Source organism: Cupressus sempervirens, chromosome 8 (genome assembly GCF_028749045.1).
Source record: "Cupressus sempervirens isolate cs-2001-9-10 chromosome 8, ASM2874904v1, whole genome shotgun sequence".
Classification (NCBI taxonomy): domain Eukaryota; kingdom Viridiplantae; phylum Streptophyta; class Pinopsida; order Cupressales; family Cupressaceae; genus Cupressus; species Cupressus sempervirens.
In genome coordinates, this window is record NC_143125.1 from 119,576,670 (window position 1) to 119,598,554 (window position 21,885).

General features: G+C 38.0%; 1 protein-coding gene across 1 annotated transcript in view; it reads left to right on the forward strand.

Annotated features, from left to right (window-relative positions):
- The window catches only part of LOC149541877 (2-oxoisovalerate dehydrogenase subunit beta 1, mitochondrial-like), a 46,090-nt gene extending 31,838 nt beyond the window's left edge, over positions 1-14,252 (forward strand). The window contains exons 5-13 of the mRNA XM_089796953.1: positions 11,250-11,307; positions 11,420-11,517; positions 11,809-11,898; positions 12,219-12,287; positions 12,918-13,004; positions 13,092-13,187; positions 13,327-13,404; positions 13,532-13,618; positions 13,721-14,252. Coding sequence (XP_089653079.1) covers positions 11,250-11,307; positions 11,420-11,517; positions 11,809-11,898; positions 12,219-12,287; positions 12,918-13,004; positions 13,092-13,187; positions 13,327-13,404; positions 13,532-13,618; positions 13,721-13,756 — 699 coding nt within the window. The 3' untranslated portion in view covers positions 13,757-14,252. The remainder of the gene's footprint in view (positions 1-11,249; positions 11,308-11,419; positions 11,518-11,808; positions 11,899-12,218; positions 12,288-12,917; positions 13,005-13,091; positions 13,188-13,326; positions 13,405-13,531; positions 13,619-13,720) is intronic.
- Positions 14,253-21,885: the final 7,633 nt, after the last annotated feature.

Genomic DNA, 21,885 nt, shown 5'->3' on the forward strand with positions numbered 1-21,885 from the left:
ATAGGGTGGAGGCGAGAATGGATTCTGGGTCATTACAAGTGTGGGATGAGTTGGCGATGGCTGTGCTGATATCAATTCCAGGGCAATGGTTTGCATATGAAGCTTCAATCGCATTGCAGTAAGCAAAGGGTTCTGAATCGGCATGGATGGTTACCTCAGTGCCCTGATGCGGGAATTTGACGCATTGATGGTAAGTGGATGGAACGGTTTTCATGGCATGAATCCATGGGCGACCGAGGAGGATGTTAAATGGTAGGTTTAGATCAATAACATTTTTCCTTGATTGGCAGCAAAATATTTCCTTCTGTGGTTCTTTCCAAGTTGTCATAAGCTTTGATGGTGATAACCTCATTGATGATATCTGCCTTAGTATACCTAGCTTGTTTTATGAATTTTAGGGTGCAAATATTCAAGGCTGATCCATTATCTATCATTACTCTTTTTACGGCAAAATTGGATACCATGATGGCTATGTGAAGCGGAAGGGTGTGATCTGGCTCGACCACGGGTATGTCGGTGGGTTTGAATGATAGGGCACATGAGGATGAAAGGTGTCCAACAAGATTATGAAAATCAGTTGCATTAATATCCGAAGGGACACGGGATTCTATGAGAGCATTGTCAAGGATGTCTTTATACAGAGGACTGGTGCGGAGAAGGTCTAAAATGGAGATTTGAGCTGGCATGTTCCCAAGGTGTTCCAAGATATTGTATTGGCTTTTGGACGGAGCTGATGATACTGCTGGGGTTGATAGTGTTGATGGGATTGATGGGGCTGCGATGTTCAATCGCGCTCTTCTAGTGGTGACTCCACACTCATTGTTTGGGCCTTGGATATTGATAACATTGACAGAAGGCTCTTTTTCAGATATACAACCGATGAGGCTACCATAGTCTATGTAGGATGAAGTGTGGTCATTGTTCTTCCCATGCTATTGGTTTGGCTGGCAGTTGTTGGTGTTGTTGTTGGTTTGGATAGGTGCTTTTCCAGGATTTTGGTTGTTGTGAGGAGGAAAAGCATTTTGATAGATCTGTAAGCCTACGTTGGGAGAGGTTTGGGCACCAACGGTGATTTCTTTCCGATCAATGAAGTCCTGCACATAATCTTTCAGTTTCATGCATCTGAGGGTGACCCTATGAAATTTGCAGTACTGATTGTCTTTGTACCATGCAACTTTGGATTGACCTGGGTCAATTTGCTGGGTAGGAGGAAATTTGATGAGGTTTTCTTTAGTCAATTTCTCAAAAATGACATCCAATGGCTCACCAAGGGGTGTATAATTTCTAGGTGTAGGTTGGAACTTGGGCTTTGGTCCTGCAGCTACATTGATGGCATTAGCTTGATTGCTAGACCTTTGAAAGTTGGGTCTTGGATTGTGGCTTTGATAGCTTTGGTGATTCTACTGTGGGTAGTTGATAGCTTGTTGATTGTTTGGTTGATATGGTGGGTTGGACTGATTTTGGGAAGGACCAACAATATTCACATGTCTGGTGTCAGTGATGCCATCTGTTGCAACGTGCTTGTTTTTGTTTCAATACCTAGACTTGTCATTTGAATGTGTTTGATTTTGGTTGGCTTCCTTGTAAATCTTGACCACACCATCTTTAATGAGTCCTTGCTCAAGGATCATTCCTTTCTCTTTGATATCTTTGTAGGTCTGCAAACAATTCATGGTCATGTGGTGGGCCAAGCTGGGATGGGCATTATCAATAAACATTTTCACCAAATGGCGCTCTGGGAAGGTGCAAGATATGTGGGTGGTAAGGGTTTGCCATCTTTGCAGATATTCGGGAAGGCTTTTTCCACCTTTTTGCTTAGTGTGGACAAGATCAACTACTGATAGTTCTGTTTCAACAAGATGGGCATATTGGGCTACAAATGCCTCAGACAATTCAGCAAAGTTTTTAATTGTGCCATATGGTATTCTATAAAACCATTCAAGAGCTGGTCCGGCCAAGCTTTTGGGAAAGAGACGCAAGAGGAAGACGTCACCGTATGCCACTTCTTGGCAGTGCATGTAAAATTCTTTGATATGTGTGACAGGGTCTCCTTTTCCTCTGAATTTGTCAAACTTGGGTATCTCAAAGTGTTTGGGAAATGGTGTCATGGTAATGGCTTTGTCAAAGGGGTAAGGACACACATTCTCAAACTTGAAGGTTTTTGGATCATTTCCCTCCTGGATGTTCTTCAAAGCTGTCTTCATGGCTTCCCATTCTGAATTAATGGGTGATGGCTGGGGTGCCCCCAATGTAGGAGTGCCCTGAGGTAGGTATGTGCTAGATGGGGCAATGGAATATGGATGGCTTTGAGGTATGGGCTGGTAGGGATTGTACATGGCTTGGGCAACTGAATGGTGGATGATGGGTTGCTGAGGTGGAGGTGGCACATATTGCTGCATGTGTTGCGAGGCTTGCTGCTGATATTGGATTTGAGGTTGGGATTGAGGAACATGAGCTGGCTTTGGGATAAATGGATTGCTTTGTGGAGGCAAGGTGTAAGATGGTTGTGGAGCTTGGGGAAAGGATCGGGGAGCTTGTGGAACGTGACTTTGGATTTGAGGATTTGACCAATATATGTGGGTTGTGCCCCCATTTGGGAAGGTATCTGCATGGCAAAAGAGGCCAAGTATTTGGTGGTTGGGGGTGGTGGATTTCCTCCCAAAAGTGGCATAGAAAAATAGTTGGTAATAGGAGGTAATGGATTAGTTGGTGGTGGAGGTGGTGGGAATTGAAAACTTGGGAATGGAACTGATGGGGTTCGGTAGCTTGGTAGAGTGGTGGCAGGAGCTTGGGTCACTTGAGAGCTTGGCAGAACATTGGTAGTAGCTTGTGGGGTTTGATAGCTTTGTGGAGTGAGGGTAGTAGCTTGTGGATTTGTGGCTGATGGCACTGAGCTCCAAGGACCTAGTGGAAATGATGGAATTGTGCTCTGGGCTGTGGTGAATAAGCTAGGGGAGATGAAAGGCTGATTACTTGGCCCCATGGGTGGCATCCCTGTTGTATATTGCTGAGGTTGGCCAGAGATGCTAGCACTAATTTGGGAGATGGGTGGATTTGGAAGGCTGGGTTGGAGAGCAGCAACAACAATAATGAAGGGAGCTAATGGTGAAGTGTTTTGGGCAAAGATAGTTTGGAGCGGCGAGGTATGAACCAAGGTTGGAGTGGTGGTGGCTGGATTGGCTTGCGGAATGGAGATTTCAACTTGGGTGGAGGATGGTATGTTTGGGTCTGTTGGATCAAAAGGATTGGCTTGAGGCTCTTCTTTTGGCACATATTGAGGATAATATGAATCAAAAGAGCCCATTGGGAGTGGTAGTTGTCCAAACAACGGGTGAGATGGATCTGATAAGGGAGGAGGTCTTCCAAAGTCGAAGGCTCCTATATTGTCCCTTCGAAAGTTAGCCATGATTGTTTCTTTGTTCTTGTCTATAAATGCGTTCACCAATACAGCATTTCCTGGTTGGTTCATGAAAGCTTCAATGTCAGTAGGTGATGGTATAGCGTTCTCTGGGCTAAAGGATGGTTGAGTGCTCAAAGGGAGCGATGCTGTTTGATCCAAATGATAGGGCTCCATTGTTTCCTTCTTCTTCTTGGCTAATCGAGTGATGGGTGGCATGAAAATGTTCTTAGGGATGAGATGCAACAATGCTGATGGATGCAAAGGGGGAAGGCTTTTCTATGCAAATGATTTACTAAGGTGAGGCAAAGCTATATGACAAACCTAAGGAGGATTGGGTTGGGGATTCTAACTTCAAAGATATGTTGCCAAAGCACGAAAGGTCTGTTTTCCTATGTGCAAGCTTGGTGCTGATTGTGTCAACTTAAAGATAGACTAATGATCCTTTAGGAAGAACACGAGATTGACCACTTGTGGATCCCAACCTTTAGCTCAAGGTGTTGAGGGATAACAAGTGACAAAGCTAGATTACCCTAAACAAAGCTCTGTCAAAGGGATAACCTTGGTGAGGCTGGTGGATTTGCAAGATGGTAGGAATGTTAAACTTTTGGCAAGGTGACAACAATTCTGAAGGCTTGGGTGCGAGGTTTAGGCTTTTGGGATGCTAGCTAGGTTTGAGGGGATTAGTTTGGTTCTAAGGCAAAGATCTAAATGAGATGGATGAGCTAAAATGCTTAAGGTTATGACTAAGGATAATTGGCTTTCCTACAAAGATGACTCTAAAGTGAAGCTTATGCAAGAAGATGTGGAGAAACAAGGAGTTCTAATCATAGAAATCATGCCTTGTTGGTAAGGCATAAGCAGGGTTAATTCCTAGATGTTTGCTAAATTTGATAGTGCGATCTAACCAGGTGTCTTGACGGGCTTCGTCAGTAGCTTTGTCTTCTGCTTTGTGGAGCTTGGCAATTCGAGGGCTTGGTGTTACTTCCTTTTTTTTGGCTGAAATTTCTTGGTATGCCTGAGATGGCTTGAGTTTGGCTTTGTGAAACTTCTGTTTGGGTTTGGGTTGTTCTGACATAAATTCCTGAATCTGCTTGGCTTTGAGAGATCTCGGTTACTTTGCTTCAACTTGCTCAACTTTTGAAACAGGCAGTGACTACGCTAAGTGTGCCCTAAGCTAGGATTGACCAAGTTTGGCAAACATTCATTCAACAAGTAAAAGATCAATCAATAGATAGGAACAACTAGATAGAAGTTTGTGATTCTCAGAAGATAGTACCTGCGCCGTGGAGTGTGTATGTTTTACAAACGTTTCGAACAATCACTTCAAGCACATGAACATCCTAAACAGTTGTCTACAAGGCTGACAGTTGGTTTAGCTAAGGAGTCCTCGATATACCTAAGGTACGTGAGGCCCAAATCCGTAGATGAAACCAAAAAGATGTCACACAGCCGAGAGGAGCGGTAACCCACTTCTCCTCTTTCACTTCTCAAGGGTATAAAGTTCCTTGAGGCTTAGCCTGACTGACAAAATCTTGATCCCAAGAGAGGTGTCTTTGGATTCACCTCCCGATCTTTATACTCTGCCGAAACACTAGAGTTGAGGTCGTCCCAAGGGGTGATGAAATCCCCAAGCAGGCCCCCTAAAACTTAAACAAGATTTTGGATCCTAATCTTATGCACCCAAGATGGCCTCGAAAGACGACAAGGGGAGAGAAGACTTGGATGATCTTGGGCTAAAAGACAAAGTTCTTTTCCAATTGACACTTAAGTTTTCTGATCTAGACTTTGCAAGCACTCATGTTTAAGATACAATGTTTATTACAATTTTGAAGTGTCAACAAAAGCAAAATCGATCGAAGAATGCGAACAAGAAGAAGAGTTAGGGTCAACAAGAAAATAAACCCGTGCGCTTGGAGGCCCTCCACGTCAAGTATCAATTGATTTTCTTTAAGGCATTCAAGATTGAGTGTGATTTTGTTTTAAGCCCAAAATAAAGATGTGTGTAAAGCTCGATTTCAAGCACACGCCTGGAGGCCTTTCACGTCAATTGATTTTTGTTCAATTTTAAAACCCAAACTTGAAGTGTGATCGATTTAATCTAGATTTTTGGACATTTAAGAAATCTTATAAGTTAAGACAAACCCTCAAAACTAATTAAGTAGAATCCGATTATGGAACACTTAACACTCTCTTAGGTAGACCCATCCCCATATATGGCACTGATATTGCAACCAATGGTTAGAATGATGGGTGATTAAAGAGGGTGAGTCCAATGAAAAACTACTTAATTTGATTTTTGTTGATTTGTTTTTTAACTTAACAAATTTCGTAAGTGTTCAAAAACATCAAATTTGCCTAAGTTGCATGCAAAAGAGAGATTTGTTTGTTCTTTTTAAAGCACCAAAATGAAGTGTTGATTCGTACCTAGTGATTATGCAAACAAGTCAATTTCTCCTAACTTAGAAGCATTCAAGACAATGACTAAACATGACAGCCAAAATAAGGCAACATTTCCGTAGGAAAAAGGCAAGAAACAATGTTCCCGCGAGGGTACCCGCGTTCCTGCAGGCAAGTTCGCGATCCCGCTGGAGTTCCTGTTTGTGGGAATGACAATCCCGCCACGATTCTGGATCGCAGTAATGACAGGAAAGACTGTAAAAAGAAAAAATTAAAATCACGAGCCAAAAACCCGAGAGCTCTTTTTGACAGAGCGATCTCGCGGGTTTATGCCCTTACAACGTTCCCGCAAGTGGGAATGACGATCCCGCGGACAAAAGTTTATTACAGTTTGAGAAGTTTAAGACAAGAAAGGTAAGCGTTCCCGCAAGGCGGGAATGACGATCTTGCTGTTCTTAGGCACGTTCCCGTTGAAAGATTGGCCGGTGGGTTCGTTTGTAGGGTTTATCAACACGTGTGAGTTGGTTGGCACTGGTCTGTTGGCGTTCCCGCTGGTCTTTCTACGTTCTCGGGGCTGCGGGTTCGCGATCTCGCCGGAGTATGGCGCGTTCCCGGGACTGCGGGATCGTGTTCTTGGGGTCGCGAGGATGCATAAAGTTTTGTTTTTTTGACCGTTCACTGGGTAAAAGTCGAGGATAGGGTTGGGAGCATGTTCTTGAGGCGTTCAATGTGGCCCTGCAAGCAAAATCAAAAAGTAACACAAACAAAAGATATTGCCATTAATGTTAGTTTTGCATGGTTAGCCAAAACATGAAAATGAAAAATAAGCATGTAAAACTAGCATAAATGAAGATTAAAATGACCCTTGCGGGGTCCCACCGGACGTGCCAAAATGTATACACTAATCTAATATGCTAGAAATACTAATTTAATAGAAGCATTTACACATTAAACTACCATAACATATGAGAGAGACAAAGACAAGCCCTCAATTGAGAATATGAACCATTAAGATGTTCTCTCAATGAGGCCTTTCTTGTTTTGGGGATGAGTCTATTTTATAGATTTAGGATGTATGCTCAAATACTCAAAATGGCTTCAATGGAGGATTTGGATTTGGGTGTGGATGTATATAAAAGCTATGGAGTTTTGTTCTCAAAATGGCATTATAACTTTAGCTAATGGATTGTGATGAAATGGCTTGGGAGGGGATTTAATTTATAGGCCAAGGGCTTAAGGGATTGATAGCCAAGATGCAAGGAGAGATGAAAGCTTAAGGAGGGCTTAGATTGCATGAGAGGAGAGCACATGGATTGTGCTTCCTTACAGCCAATCAGAGAGTGACACATGTCACAGGGTGAGTGGGTGGAGGAAAGGGCATGGATGAGTCAACAAAGGAGGCTCAAGGCCTTAAATGGCTTTCATAAGTGCTTGTAAGAGCATTTAAGGGCATTTAAGGGATAGTGGGCTTCCTTTATGACTAGGTGGGTGGGATATTTGGAGAGGAGACTTTGGTTTGGTTTAGGAAAGTCTTAAGCTCACTTAGGAATGTGCAAATGATTAAGGGATGGGTTAGGCTTGGGTTAGGATTAGATTAGGGAGGTTAGAGATGGGCAAGTGGATGGCATTAATGAGGGTGGGTGAGTTAGTGGCTAAGCTTGGTTAGTATGGGTGGATGGGGTGGATTACGCTAAATGGAGGATTTAGGGATAGGTTAGGGGCTATTAGATTTGAGGGCTTTATTTATCAAATAGACTTATTTAATAAATGAGGGTTTTGGAATTAGATAGGAGAATAGAATTTAATTGATAAATGATAGGTTATTTGATTTATCAATTAGGATTATAGATGATTTAATAAGATTAATCAGCTAGGGGATGGCAAAAGATTAATTAAATAAGAATTTAATTAATGATGCCTTTAGAGATAGCTAAATAGGATTACCAAAGCGGTGTAATCATAAATACAAGAGATCGCTGCCTTTGGAAAATACATACCATATAGGCTGTGCTATTACATTTGCAGCGATCCTCATAAAACATGGTATCAGAGCTAGGCTGCAATTATAAGAATGGATTATAAAGAAAACAAGAGAAATAAGAATGAAACCAATGCTAAGGAAATTGATCAGAAATGAACATAGGTTGACCAACTCCATGTAAAAAAATAATTATCCTTATTTGCAAAAAAATCGACTTCCGAATGTTGACTTCAGCGAATAGAGCTCATTGTATTGCCTTAGATTTGGCGATAAGGCTATGAGGGATAGTGGACACCAGACAAGAAGACTATCACCAACTCAACGATAAGTACAAAATCACACACCCATTGATTGCTAATCTTCAATAGCCAAAGTTTTATTTGATCTAGGGCTAAAAATTGTTACCTGGTACCCATCAACATTCGTGAAAGAAGAATACAATGGTATCTATGACCTGAAAAATATTAATTGGTGGAAGACATTTACTGTGATATGCCTTAGTGTTATGGAACAATATCTAATTTGGAAGTAGGTTGAATCTCATATTTCTGCAAGTATTTTTAATTGGAATCCAACCAAAGAACACCCTAGTCAATACAAAATCCATGTCAAAAGAAATTAATTGACCATTTAATAGAAATACGATTGGATGCATAGTGTTAAGATGATATGATCAGACCTTGCAATGATATCCATTGTGGCAGAATATTTAATTTTCAACATGTCTGCAAATGTTATCCCCACGCGAATAAACAACTATCAGTTGTATAAACATTTCTCCCAATGCTATCAAAGAAAATATTTGAAGGGGTGAATCCTGCAACTATCTATCCAATATAGATACAATTTGTATTACCATCGAATCATATGTGGGCTCCATATGTGGGCAAGACGAATTCAATCTGATTTTGAATCTAACAAATGTGCAGGTGGCCATTACAATTGTGAACCAATCATAAGGCATCTACCATGTGTTCTGGTGACATTTAAAAAGGACGAGTAATTAATGAGCAGAGGAATCCAATTCTATATTGGTCTGCAAGTAAATCAAGGAGATCCATCCAACTTGGCAAGGGAATATCGTACCTGCCAAACTTTCCAAGGCAAGCAATCGGAAAATGGAATTGGAAATTTCATCAGGATAGGTTGGGAAGAGAACACGATGCTCATTGCACGGATTGGCAGAAACCATCAGTGCCAAGCTGGATAGATAAAGGGGATAAAGCAAGACTCCTTTGACCTCCGGTCATCCTGACAAGACCCACCATTAATTGCAGTAATTAATTGGAGTAGATCTAATATAAAGAGATCCATTATGGGAGTATAAAAGTTAAAGACAAGGTGTAGTTATATTTTAACTTCTATACATCTTTATATAAAAATTAAGTATTATGTTATCTTATTTCTATCATTGAAAGTATAAAATGAAGAGTTATGTTATAATCATTTATTTTTTTGTTAGTAATAGGCATGAGTTAAATTACTAACATCCTAACTAATGTTAACATTCTTATTTGCTTTGATCTTTTCCAAGGATTTTCTTGCTGGAAAAAGAAGATCAATACCATATTCAAAGGGAGTCCGACAGTTCATTAGAGGCAACATTGGATGAAGAGCTCAGAAAATTGATATTTAGAGAGAGTCCAAAATTCCATTTGTGTGACTGCATGATTTTAATGGGCCTACCCCCTGTGTACATCATGAGGAAGTGACTACTCATCACTTCCAAATGATTATCCCTTGTATTTGTAGAAGCTATTGAAAGTTGACGATCTCTCAATAATTAATATTCTATTATGATGGACATCTTATGATGTCTAAGAAGATCATGATAGATTATAACTTGCATAGTGGATTAAGTTCCTTATACAGACCATGGCCTTCTATTGTGATGGACATCTTATGATGTCTAAACAGATCATGATAGATGATAACTTGCATGATGGATTAAGCTCCTTAAACATACCATAGCCTTCTATTGTAATGGACATCTCATGATGTCTAAGTAGATCATGATAGATGATAACTCGCATGGTGTATTAAGTTCCTTCAATAGATCATGAATGTTTCTATGGTAAGTATTATTGAGGATACATTATCTATGGACATTTTTTTGAGTACTTGGTGAATATCATGTAACTTGATATTCTAAGGCCATTTCTCTTGATATCATGAGATGATATCTAAATGGTGGATATCTTCTGATCAAAGATATCCTTAAATCTTGTCTTTCTTGATTTTACATTGAGGTAACCTTGTGTTTATCCTCCCTAGCTAAGAGGGAGTGTTGATGTTTAGTAGCTTCAGTTGGATAAACCTACGAGACTGAACTATTGAAGATATTATATGTATTTAATTAATATCATCTAATATATATCAAGAGAAATTAATATAATAATGAGTTATATATATATATATATATATATATAAATTGTCATTAAATTAATGAATAGACATGTCTCTCCCTGTTTATTCTTGAATATAAATACAAGAGCGCTGCCTTTGAAAAACACATACCGTATAGGCAGTGCTATTACATTTGCAGCGATCCTCATTAAACAACATAGTCAACTATCCATGTAGGTCATCTTGAGATACTTTTTGTGCACACAGAAAATCTTGAGATACATTTTTCTTCTGATTTCCATCATGGATTTCAACATTTTGTACTGCTCTCTAGCTTACTGGCTATTGGGTGCTAACCTTTGTTACCCTAGGTCAGGACGAGGGGAAAGGGAAATGGGTTTCTGGGACGACAGAGGGATCAACTATATAAAAAATCATATAAAACCATGGATAAGACATGCTTATATGAATTATAAAACCTTAACATATAATATTTGTGTTAAATAATTTAACTTTAGAGTTCACATGAGATGGAAATTAAACAAATTATTAAAACTGAAACATTAGTTTTATGAGACAGCCAAGGGAAAGGCTTCTAGAAGTTTTTGAGTTTCTAGGAAGTGGGGATGGGTCAAATTTTGCAGGAAACGCGTCCCTGGGTAACACTGGTGCTAACTTACACTACATGGATACTAGAAGGAAGTAGTCAACTGCATCTCTGACTTAGTGAAACAAAGTTCTTTTTTTGTTTTCTTGTTTTCAGATTTTGTTGATCAAATACCATGATCAAGAACGACTCATCTTGGGACAGGGTTGTATTGCTATTGCGTTTTCAGTGCTTCAACATTCAAATCTTTCTGCTTTCAAATCTAGGACTAGAGATATGTTGTGTATGTTTTTTAAAGTATTATAGCTACTACAGCTGTTCTCATGACATAATTCTGCACATTTTTTAATGATTATTAGACATCTGAGGTAACCTAAAACAGTCATCCTATGTATTTTGATTGCTAGTTGACAGTCACACTCATATATCAGAGAGGTTATTTAGTACTACATCATATTAATTTTCTGTAATGGTATAGTCCTCAATGCTCACCGAGAAGATGCTTTTGTCAATTGTAGATTGTGAATGAAGCTGCAAAGTTTCGTTATCGGAGTGGAAATGAATTCAATTGTGGAGGTAGTATTTCAGTTGTTATGTTGACTGTCAAATATCCCTGGATCAACAGGGGTATCCTAGATGCAGCTTAACGATTATAATTTGATTTTCCCTGATATTGTTATCTTTATAGGGCTCACTATAAGATCTCCTTATGGTGCTGTTGGCCATGGTGGGCATTATCATTCACAGTCACCTGAAGCCTTCTTTTGTCATACACCAGGGATCAAGGTGAACTCTATATATTTTACTTTCTATGCACACAGTTGATTCCTTTTCAGTTTGGCTTGTGACAATGTGACCACAATGAGCCTTCTTGTTTACTTCTTGTTGAGATTTGAAAGACTGAATATAAGTGTGGGCCAATAATGAAATCTGCTTGTCTAATGTTTTAGTTGTCTGGAATTTTTTTGTAATCATGAACAGTGGAAACTTTGCTTGAAATGTACTAATGGACAGTAATAGGAGTTGGCATGCAGCTGAAATGTTGTGTTTCATATGTTTGATCTTTTTTTTGCTTAGGTGGTTATTCCTCGGAGCCCAATGCAAGCAAAAGGTCTACTTCTTGCATCAATACGTGATCCAAATCCTGTTGTCTTTTTTGAGCCTAAGGTATGCTTGTTCTTTTTATTAATCCTAATAAAAAATAGTTCCTTGTAGTCACTGCAAAAGACAAACAAGGGTTTATTGCTTTGTAAGTTTAACATCAAGCAGAGATTTGGGTCAGCATCCATTCCATCTGTTTTCTACTTTCATTATTGAAGTTTATGATTTGTATGTTTAAAATGCCGAGCAGTGGGAAAATGCTGGATTTGGAATTCCTATATAGTGACCTAAAATAGCTACATTATTTATGTATCAACTTTTATAGGACTCATGGAGTTTGCTAATTCACTCTAGTAATGATGTTCTTATTTGTTCATTCTCTGCAGTGGCTGTATCGATTGGCAGTAGAAGAGGTTCCTGAGCAGGATTATACACTGCCTTTGTCCCAAGCAGAGGTAGAAAATTTGGCATTACATATATTCCCCTCTTTATGATCATTAAAACATAGATCCAATCACCAATATGACAGATAAACATTCTTACTGGCTTCACCCAAACTTGGATTGGAGTTTTTATACAATGAACATGTTGGGTGGATAAAACTGGTTTGGACTGGATACATCCTTATAAATTTTAATTGAGAAACCTTTAAACATCAAGGACAGTACCTTTATATTAGTGTCGGATTGCAACCATAAATGAAAAGATTTGTTACCATTAGAGTTTCATTTTGAAAGGAACAAACTGGATGGCAGAGAGGGAAGGTGTTCAAACAGTTCCTGGAAACTGACATAGATTTAGTGATTAATGATGGGTGTTACTGTTCCATTTTGCCAAATTTAATGCTTCTGGTATGCAAGGATGGATGATGTTGGTTTTGCTTAACCAAAAAGTTAAAAAAAAAAAAAAAAAAAAAAAAAACCCTTTAGAAAGCTCTTTACATTTGTGAGAGAAAGCAAAAGTCAAACATATCAAATGCCATGGAATGATTGTTATTGTCAGGGATACACACACACCGTAGCTTCGAACCATTTTCCTCAAATTTTTTGCAATTGTCAAAATATGTAACCATGCTGATAATACAGGTGATTCATGAGGGGACAGATATTACTCTTGTAGGATGGGGAGCTCAGCTTGCAATTATGGAACAAGCTTGCCTTGATGCTAGTAAGGTACATGCAAGATCATGTGATAGTATTTTATGTTGATATGCTCAACTATAAGTCATGCAGTCTCATAATTATGAGGCTATTTGTCAGGAGGGGATTTCATGTGAGTTAATAGATTTACGAACATTGATGCCATGGGACAAAGAGACAGTTGAATCATCTGTCAGAAAGACAGGGAGGCTTCTTGTGAGTGATATCTTTCAGCCCCCATGAAACAGTGCTAAATGCTGGTTTATGCTTCCCCCAAATGAATATGTTGATTGCGATGAATAATTTTTGTTAATTTAAATTTTAATCGTAGAAAACTGTGTTCATTTGGTCTCAGATTAGTCATGAGGCTCCTATTACCGGAGGGTTTGGTGCAGAAATAGCTGCTTCTATCGTAGAGCGTTGTTTCTTAAGAGTATGTTATGATGTTTCTAATAGAACTGTGCTTAGTATTCAATTCCAAATTAATTTGATTTTGTATAAATGTTATATATAATTGGGTCATTGATATATCTGATAGCTGATATGTATTCATGATGCAGTTAGAGGCTCCAGTGGCTAGAGTTTGTGGCCTTGATACTCCATTCCCGTTGGTCTTTGAGCCTTTCTATATGCCAACAAAAAATAAGGTGCTTCACCTGAAACAAAGAAGCAATAATTCAAATGCTGGTGTGTAAAACTGGAAGCATTCTAATGATATTGATTTTGAAAATTTCTCTTTCATTTTGCAGGTCTTGGATGCCATTAGAGCTACTGTAAATTACTAACACTAAAGAAACATTGCATCTGATTATTTTGCTGGAACCACTGCAACATATATAGCCTGGAGCTTTCCTAAAACCATTCTGATAACTAGTCTTGCACGTTGTCTGAAGTTACAAATTCTCAGCGCCATAAAAAATTGTAGTCTGCATGTGGCAATGTCTCAAAGTTTTGGACAGAAATTCAAATTCATAATTTGATATCCTATAAAAAATCAAGATGTAAGATCTTGAATCTGGAGTCAAGATTAGTTGCATATTATCTATCCATTTCATGAGACACCATAGTACAGAGGAAAAGGATTATGCTGGCAGTCTCCAAGTTACAGACTTTGCTGGAGTCGACAATTACATAAATTCTACATCCATATTGTGATTGAACCATTCTTAGATTCATTTCAAATGCCTGTTTGTGGGTGTGCAGAAATGTATGGATGTCATACCTCTATGTATGGTATAACTTATCGGTAACTTCTCAAGTTTAAATTTCTGATTTTGTAAATTTGCTAGTATTCAAAATAAACTAAAAATAGCAATAAATGAATGTAGATATGGCGGTACATCATGAATCTTGTGGCTGAGATTAAAAAAATGCTAATAACAGTAGAGATTAAACGAGAAAAGCGAATATAACACTGGAATTTTACCATCAAAACTTCAGTGTGGGTCGACCAGCTTAGTTGTGCTAACTGATCACCACCTTACCTTCTCTCTACTTTGGCAAGTTACAGAGAACACCAATGTAGTCTGCCAAGTTACAGAGAGCACCAATGTAGTCTGCCACAACAACATTATTCTCTCTCTCTCTCTCTCTGTTAGCTCTTACACTTTCATTGCTTGCAAGACTAGTTCCTTCCTTACTTTCTATAGTTATGCTTTAGCCAATTATCCATGCTTGTTACTTGTACGGATGTCCATAAGTTTCACTCCAAAGGGACCTTGAAGAGACAATGTTCTACAAATGTTCCTAATGCTTTCTTTTGCACCATAGCAAGACCATCAGTTTGAACTTTGCACAAAAGGCTTGTAACTGCCATGTGCAATCACCCACATGTAGAGCAAGACATGTTGGGATAAGGTGACTCAGCCTTACCATAATTTAATGTTTTATTTATGCTTTCATGGAAAGTTGCTAAATAAAACTGGATTCTTCCACAAGAAGAGACCCTCGTTTCTAGTTTTCCATTATATTTTTGTATACCCTTGCAGTTCAACAACCTCATAATATCCTTTGTATCCTTATTTTATCTTTTCAAAATCTTGGTTTGTTGTTCCAAAGTAAAACTCCTTTTGTAATGTATTGATTTTTTGTTTTGTTTAGAATTTCTGTAATACTTATATATATTAAAATTCATGTTCTTTACCTTTTGATTCATCCATCTTATCTAATTTCGTTGACCACTATTTCCTACACACACACAGACACACTTACTTTCATGTTCATTACCTTTTGACTCATCCATCTTATCTAATTTCCTTGACCACTATTTCCTATATATATATATACAATGTACATACATACTTTCATGTTCATTACCTTTTGACTCATTCATCTTATCTAATTTCCTTGACCACTATTTCAGATATATATATACACTCCTTTTGTAATTTTTTTTGTAATGTATAGGATTTTTTTTTGTTTTCAATTTCTATAATACTTATATATTAAAATACATGTTCATTTCCTTTTGACTCATCGATCTTATCTAATTTCGTTGACCACTATTTCCTTCATAGATACATATAAACTCCTTTTGTAATTTTTTATTATTTATAGATTTTTTAAATAAAAAATTGCTATAATACTAATATATATATATATATATATCATGTTCATTACCTTGTGACTCATCAATCTTATCTAATTTCGTTAATTTCCTTGACCACTATTTCTTATATATATATATTGTTCTATTACTTGTAACTGTTCCTTCCCATTTATCGAATTTCAACTTTACCTATGATAGATGATAGTGGACAACTAGCCATGATCCAATCTAGACAACAAATTTGGACATAACTAATTGCTAATACTAGTACCATAGAACAACATTATCAGAGTGCGAAGAACTATGAAGACATTAGAGATAATGACTTGAGGGCCCATAGGAAACTCAAAAGTAAACATCTTATAGCAACCTATCCTCTAAATGATGCAGATGAAGCTATCCTAGCTTATGTCAATGAAATAACCTCCAACTTTCCCCAGAAACCCATTCCCCACACAAAATGCCTAGTGGAGATCCCATATCCCTCAATTTGAGCACAAGAATTGATTGTGAGCCAATCTCATCTGATTGACAAATCCGTACGTGCTCTGTACCCTTTTATTGATCATTTACTACTGACCACACATTATTTCTCTTCTTACATTTTCAAGTTCATTTAGAATCATCGCAGACCAACTATATCAATAGATTTTTTTAAATAGAAAACTATGGTCCACAACTAAAAGAATGCTCAAAAACTCTTTCATATCGACAAATTCTTCAAAGAGCAGTTATCGAGCAAATCCTAGAATGGGTTTTTACCAAGGTTCACATTTAAAGTCATACTAGTTTCTTTAACACACTTTTTTGCCATTTTTACAATTAGAAAATTATGTGGAAAGAGGCCACACTAGCTAACCCCAACTCACCTAATTGACTTGAAAAGTTTCCTCCCTCAATTAGAACCAATATAATTATTTTGTTTCTTCATCTCTAAATGACCTCCCTACTGTCATCAGCGACTATATTAATTCATAATAGTCCAGGATACTACACAAACAATAATACAACCTAACAAGGGAATTGTAACTAAGCATCATAGAGACATTAAGACTAGAATATTAAGCAATTGGAAAATGTGGAATATTTTCTCATTCACGAATATCTCTTGATATTCAATGGCTATCTTTATTATCTTGTAATTAGATTACAAATGACGAAGGCATTTCATTACAAGGAGAATTGGTGTCTAGTGATAAGAAAATCAACATGGATGCCTACCCACAAAAAAGGTGTACACTACCCTCCAGAGATAAAACCACACATCCAGCTCCTGATGTGACCAATGCACTGGGTCTTGATAGCAATTCACACCCTCCTATGCATTGTGAGCAAAATACTACAATTGCAGTCACATTTCACACTCATAGAGCCAGGGATGTTACTCCTTCAAATTTAGAAGTGGACTTGCTTTAGCCAGTGGAGATTGATTCAAATTATCTATTACATATGGTTCATGTAGGTGAGAATGAATGAAATTCTCAAATTGACTTGGTTCTTCCATAGAAGTATGAAAGTGTGAGCCTTGGATTGCCATCATAGCGAATACCACTCGCATGGTTTGCGTAAATGGTTGAAAATGTGGGTTTCAACTTGGTAGCCCCACACTTTTTGATGGAGTTCCTCTTTCTTCAACAATCCCCTCAGCTATTTGTCCCGATCTTTCATCCCTAAGAGGTCGGTGACCAATCAATCTATATGTGAATTCATTTGCTGATGCAACTAGTTTCTCAAACTTACACTCAATCCACCACTTTGTAAAATCCAAGATTGACTTTGAAAGAGCTATACATTTGTAACCTCTTTCCTTTTCCAATCATATGGATGAGCTATCATTTCTGGATTGAATCCTTTCTGCATCATGTTTGGATCCTCCATTTGATCAAGAACTCCGAATATTTTGCATGTTCTGATAATGTTCAATGGTAATCTTGAATGCATCTTCTTTTTAATCTCATTCTCATTTGCAATATTTGCCCAAAAATCTTCAAGGCGAACTTTATGTTGGTAGTTTGATCCTGCTACTGATGTGATCTTGTTGTAGTGATCAAAATCAGGGCTTTTTAGAGAAAGCAAAAGATGGAAGAAGTGGAGCTCATTTGATGATCTCTCTGCAACCTTTAGACATGGGCATACCTCAGTTTTTCTTTCTATGGAATTTGGGAATTGCAATCCCAACTTCTTCTAGATCTTTTCATAGGCTGTAAGTCATCGAGTAAGCTCTAACAAGACCATCTTATCCATTGGGTACCTGGGAAGTTTGTATGGCTCTATGGAAAACACTAAACTCAGATGTATTGAAAGGTAGGAAATTGAATGAACCAAGCATTGTAATCTTCGACCAACTTCATCACACCAACTGACAATCTCATATGTAGCATCTTTTGTAGTGTTCTCACTATGTGCATGGAAAAGGTATCATTAACCCTTATGTAATCATCTTTTCAATACAAATGCAACTTTAGGTTGTATTCATGAACTTTCAAGTGTTGGGTTCCGCTTCTAATTGGTCATTTGCATCGCAATCTATCATAATTCATCCTCAGTGCTAGCACGTAGGTATTGAAGTTGATGAAAGATCAACCCTACAGCTCCCAAGAATCCCCTGCATGCAAACACGTGTCAAAGAAGAGAGAAGTCAAAAGCTATGGAGGTTGGAATTACCAGATCCATAGATGAGACATTCTTGATGAGCAAAAAAAGAGATTGCTAATATCAAAACTAAATAATAATTTGCAATGAGAAATCATCCTTATAAAGGGGATCAAAAAAGTAAAAAAGTCTAACCTAGGTTGCATCATAATAATTAATAAAAGAATTAATGATTAGATGCCTAAAGTTTAGCTTAAGTAGACTATAGCTAATTAGAAAACATCTAATTACTCTAACACCCGCCTTTAAGATAAACTTAAGGAGTATCTAAAAAATTTAGAAACTACTACAGAAAGTAGATTTGGGTCACGACAACAAAGCCTGATAAGGTACCCAAGCACAACCAAATATCTGAAAAGAAGAGATAGAGAAAACCACATGGGAAAAACCCTACTCCAAAAAGAGGTGGAAAACATGCTGAAAGAAACTAGTGAAGGACTAAAGAAGCCTCCAAATTAGGGAATGTCCTAGAAGATAGGAACAAAAGATGATCATGAAGAACATCACTGAAGCATGTAGAAGCTGCAAAGCTTTGTTAAAAGTAATTGCTGATTTGAATTACCTCCACTGAAATAGAACCTGACCAAGTAGAGAAGACTATAATCTACATTGAATCAAGAGGCACACAAAGGCAAACAACTGAACTTGAAGATACAAATGACATGACACATCAAAGCCCGAAGAGCTGATCAATCAAACATGGAAGGATGCATCCGAAATGCATAGGTACCCAGTCTCTACATCCACCTAGTACATAGGAAAATATATTAAATACATAGCTCATTCCATCAAACCAAGGAAGCATGAGAAATAACAGAAGAACCCCCCCTAATGCAGACAAGGGTGAAGTGATAGGCAACTAGAAAAGTGGGCCAAAGGAACTACATGTCAAGGAATCATGATCAAGATGCACAAAAGAGTACAAACGTATGTACTAAGGTGATCAATCTCAGACACGTCATGAAGCTAATGTCATAGAAGGAAAACTCACTAGACAAAGGAAGATGGCCAACAAAGGCAAAAACATCAACCCCCCATGGCACTTTAATCAGAGTAGTGCATGTACAATAAGACACAAGAAATGGTGAATACCAAGAATACAATAATCTATATGAGTGTCCTCATATGACATTGCTCAAATTAGAAGGCAAAACAAGGCAAAACAACTAAAACAAAAATATAGATACAGTATGACACTTTATCTTAGTGTGTTTGCAAGAATGTATACAAATGATGTTTAAATAGACCACAAGAGACATAAGACTAATACAATAGATAGTACAAGTCATGACGAATCATCTGAAGCAAGGAAATCGATCCTCAGACCCGAAACAACCAAGATATCCACCAGAATGCAAAAATGCAAAAGACTAAATAGAATGTGCCTAGAGAATAATTTGGAAAAACAACCAACATCATTGAAAAGAGCTTGGAAGACCTTTCCAATGATATAAAGAATTCCAAAATCGGAGATTAGATGCTCAAGATATGTCTCCCGAAGTGCAAAAATGTACTCTTGACTATGATAGCAGAAAAACAATAACAAAAGTATTAAAACTGAAAAGCACCTATACCACTGTGGCGACCTTAGAACCAACTTTCTGACAATATTTTGTTTATAGAAAATAGAGTCTGTATGCTCAAGATATGAGCAAAAATACAAAGGTAGGTCCAAACAGAGCTTGAAGAGCTAATAACAATGTTGATGCAATGTTGATGTTAGGAAGTGACAAGCATAAATTTGACAGTCAAACGACCATCGAGAAAAAAAATGCCTAAAAAAGACCCCCACTGGAAAAAATCTAGTCACCGAAAATAAGAGTTGCATCAAAGGGTTAGTGCTAGAAAAATAATTCGGTGGCCAATAAAAGTACGCCATGTGTCACAAATAGATTTGTGGGATGAGAACCGCCCAAAGAAGGCATAAAAAATGCTAGACCCACTCCATCAACATTTCATCAAAAAATGTTGCACCAATCTAGAATGGGCTCGCCAAGGAAGTGATAAAAACCACCATAATAGAGAAACAATCCACTAAATAAATTGTATCACTAAACCATGCATGAAAAAATCTATGCTGATGTGGCATGGCGAGACCCCTAAGTGATTGCTACACTCCTTGAAATTTGTAAAAAAAAATTATGTGAGGTCAAGGTCACAAAAAATGGGCCCATAAAAAACAAGGCTTTTTGAAGGAAAAATGTGCCGAGTTTTTGAAAAACACTGGCAAAGTTTTGGAAAGGAGCCCGTGCTAAGGGGCTGCATGTGTTGGTGGGCAGAAGGCTTTTGTCCAAACTGCTCCACTATCCAAGTTCGTGTGAAACCCACAACCTAAAAATTTGCGACTCCAATAAATGCCATAAGTATTGCCCATGAATGCATGCGTAGACCAAGATGAAACAAGAGTTGATGGCTCTTAAATAGGCATTGACATAGGAGTTGGTGCTAACCATGCCTCCTTAGAATCGCACGAGAGCAAAACAAAAATAAAAATGCCCATTCAAATGTAATATTCTCCAACCAAAAGAGAAGGCAAAGGTTGGACATGGGTAAGAGCCCATGATTGGAGGGCAGTTGATAGAGGACATCCATGGTGGTGGCTGAAATGGGCCTATCCAGGGCACATGTTGTGTAAGGTGATGTCCATTGAAGACGTGGTGACATGTAGGGAAGAGAGTGCTCTACTTCTCAATCATAAAAAATTGCTCATTCACCAATGCATTGATGGCACTCCAATGATCAAATCCTTCATGATCCACCAAATCCGCAAAAAAGAAGCCCAAGGCGTGGTAGAAAACTATAGTCACCCTTCAAAAAATCATGGCTTCAAATGTCACGTCACATCTCACCACTGCAAAACCCAAAGAAATGATTTGCATAACCAATGATCCATGTAGCCTCCAAATAAAGCATGCATAGTTTGGAAAACCACCAATGGAATGAATATCGATCACCAAATATAAGTAAGGAAGTGCTGATGGTGTACTATGTCCAAAAAAATTGCTCTTCAATAATGTATGGCGTACTGTCCAAAGTCCTAGGCACTGATGAGGTTGTATAGGGAGAGGACCCAGTACTAGAACACCCTAACTTTGCACTTATCAAAACCCTATGTAAAAATTTCAAATCGCTCCCAACTTTTTATAGCAGTTTACTTGGCGAGTCACCTACTTATAACTAAGGTTTCAAGTCCGCGTCACCTATTATGATGCCACATCAACATGCTTTTTGCCAAGTTGTCCAAAACAACCCAAAAAAAAGAAGTGAGACCAATGGTTGTGCATAAAGGGTACCCATAGTTGAACAACTGATGTGGCATCACATTATTGGTTAATTTTTATAACTAAGGGTATATTTTATTCAATTTGGGGTAGCTAGCATTGTACTAACAACTTTAAAGTCACAAGTATTGGTACAATGTTGTAAAAAAAATTGGACATTAAGTCGATAAGTGTAGGTATCAAGTGAACAACTACTATCACAACTATTGGAACGTGTTCAAGTACTGACTCCTCTCCCCTAGTGCACAAAAAAAAATGAAGCAAAAAAAACTAGAGTGGGCCACAAAAAATGTTATCCATAACAAAGTGGCATGAGAAGTGCTTTACAAAATAGGGGTCCACTGAAAGTGATAAGGAAGGCACAATACCCAATAACTTGTATGCAAAGGGGCGTGAATATCATGTGGGTTGAAGATGCCCAAAACATTTGTGT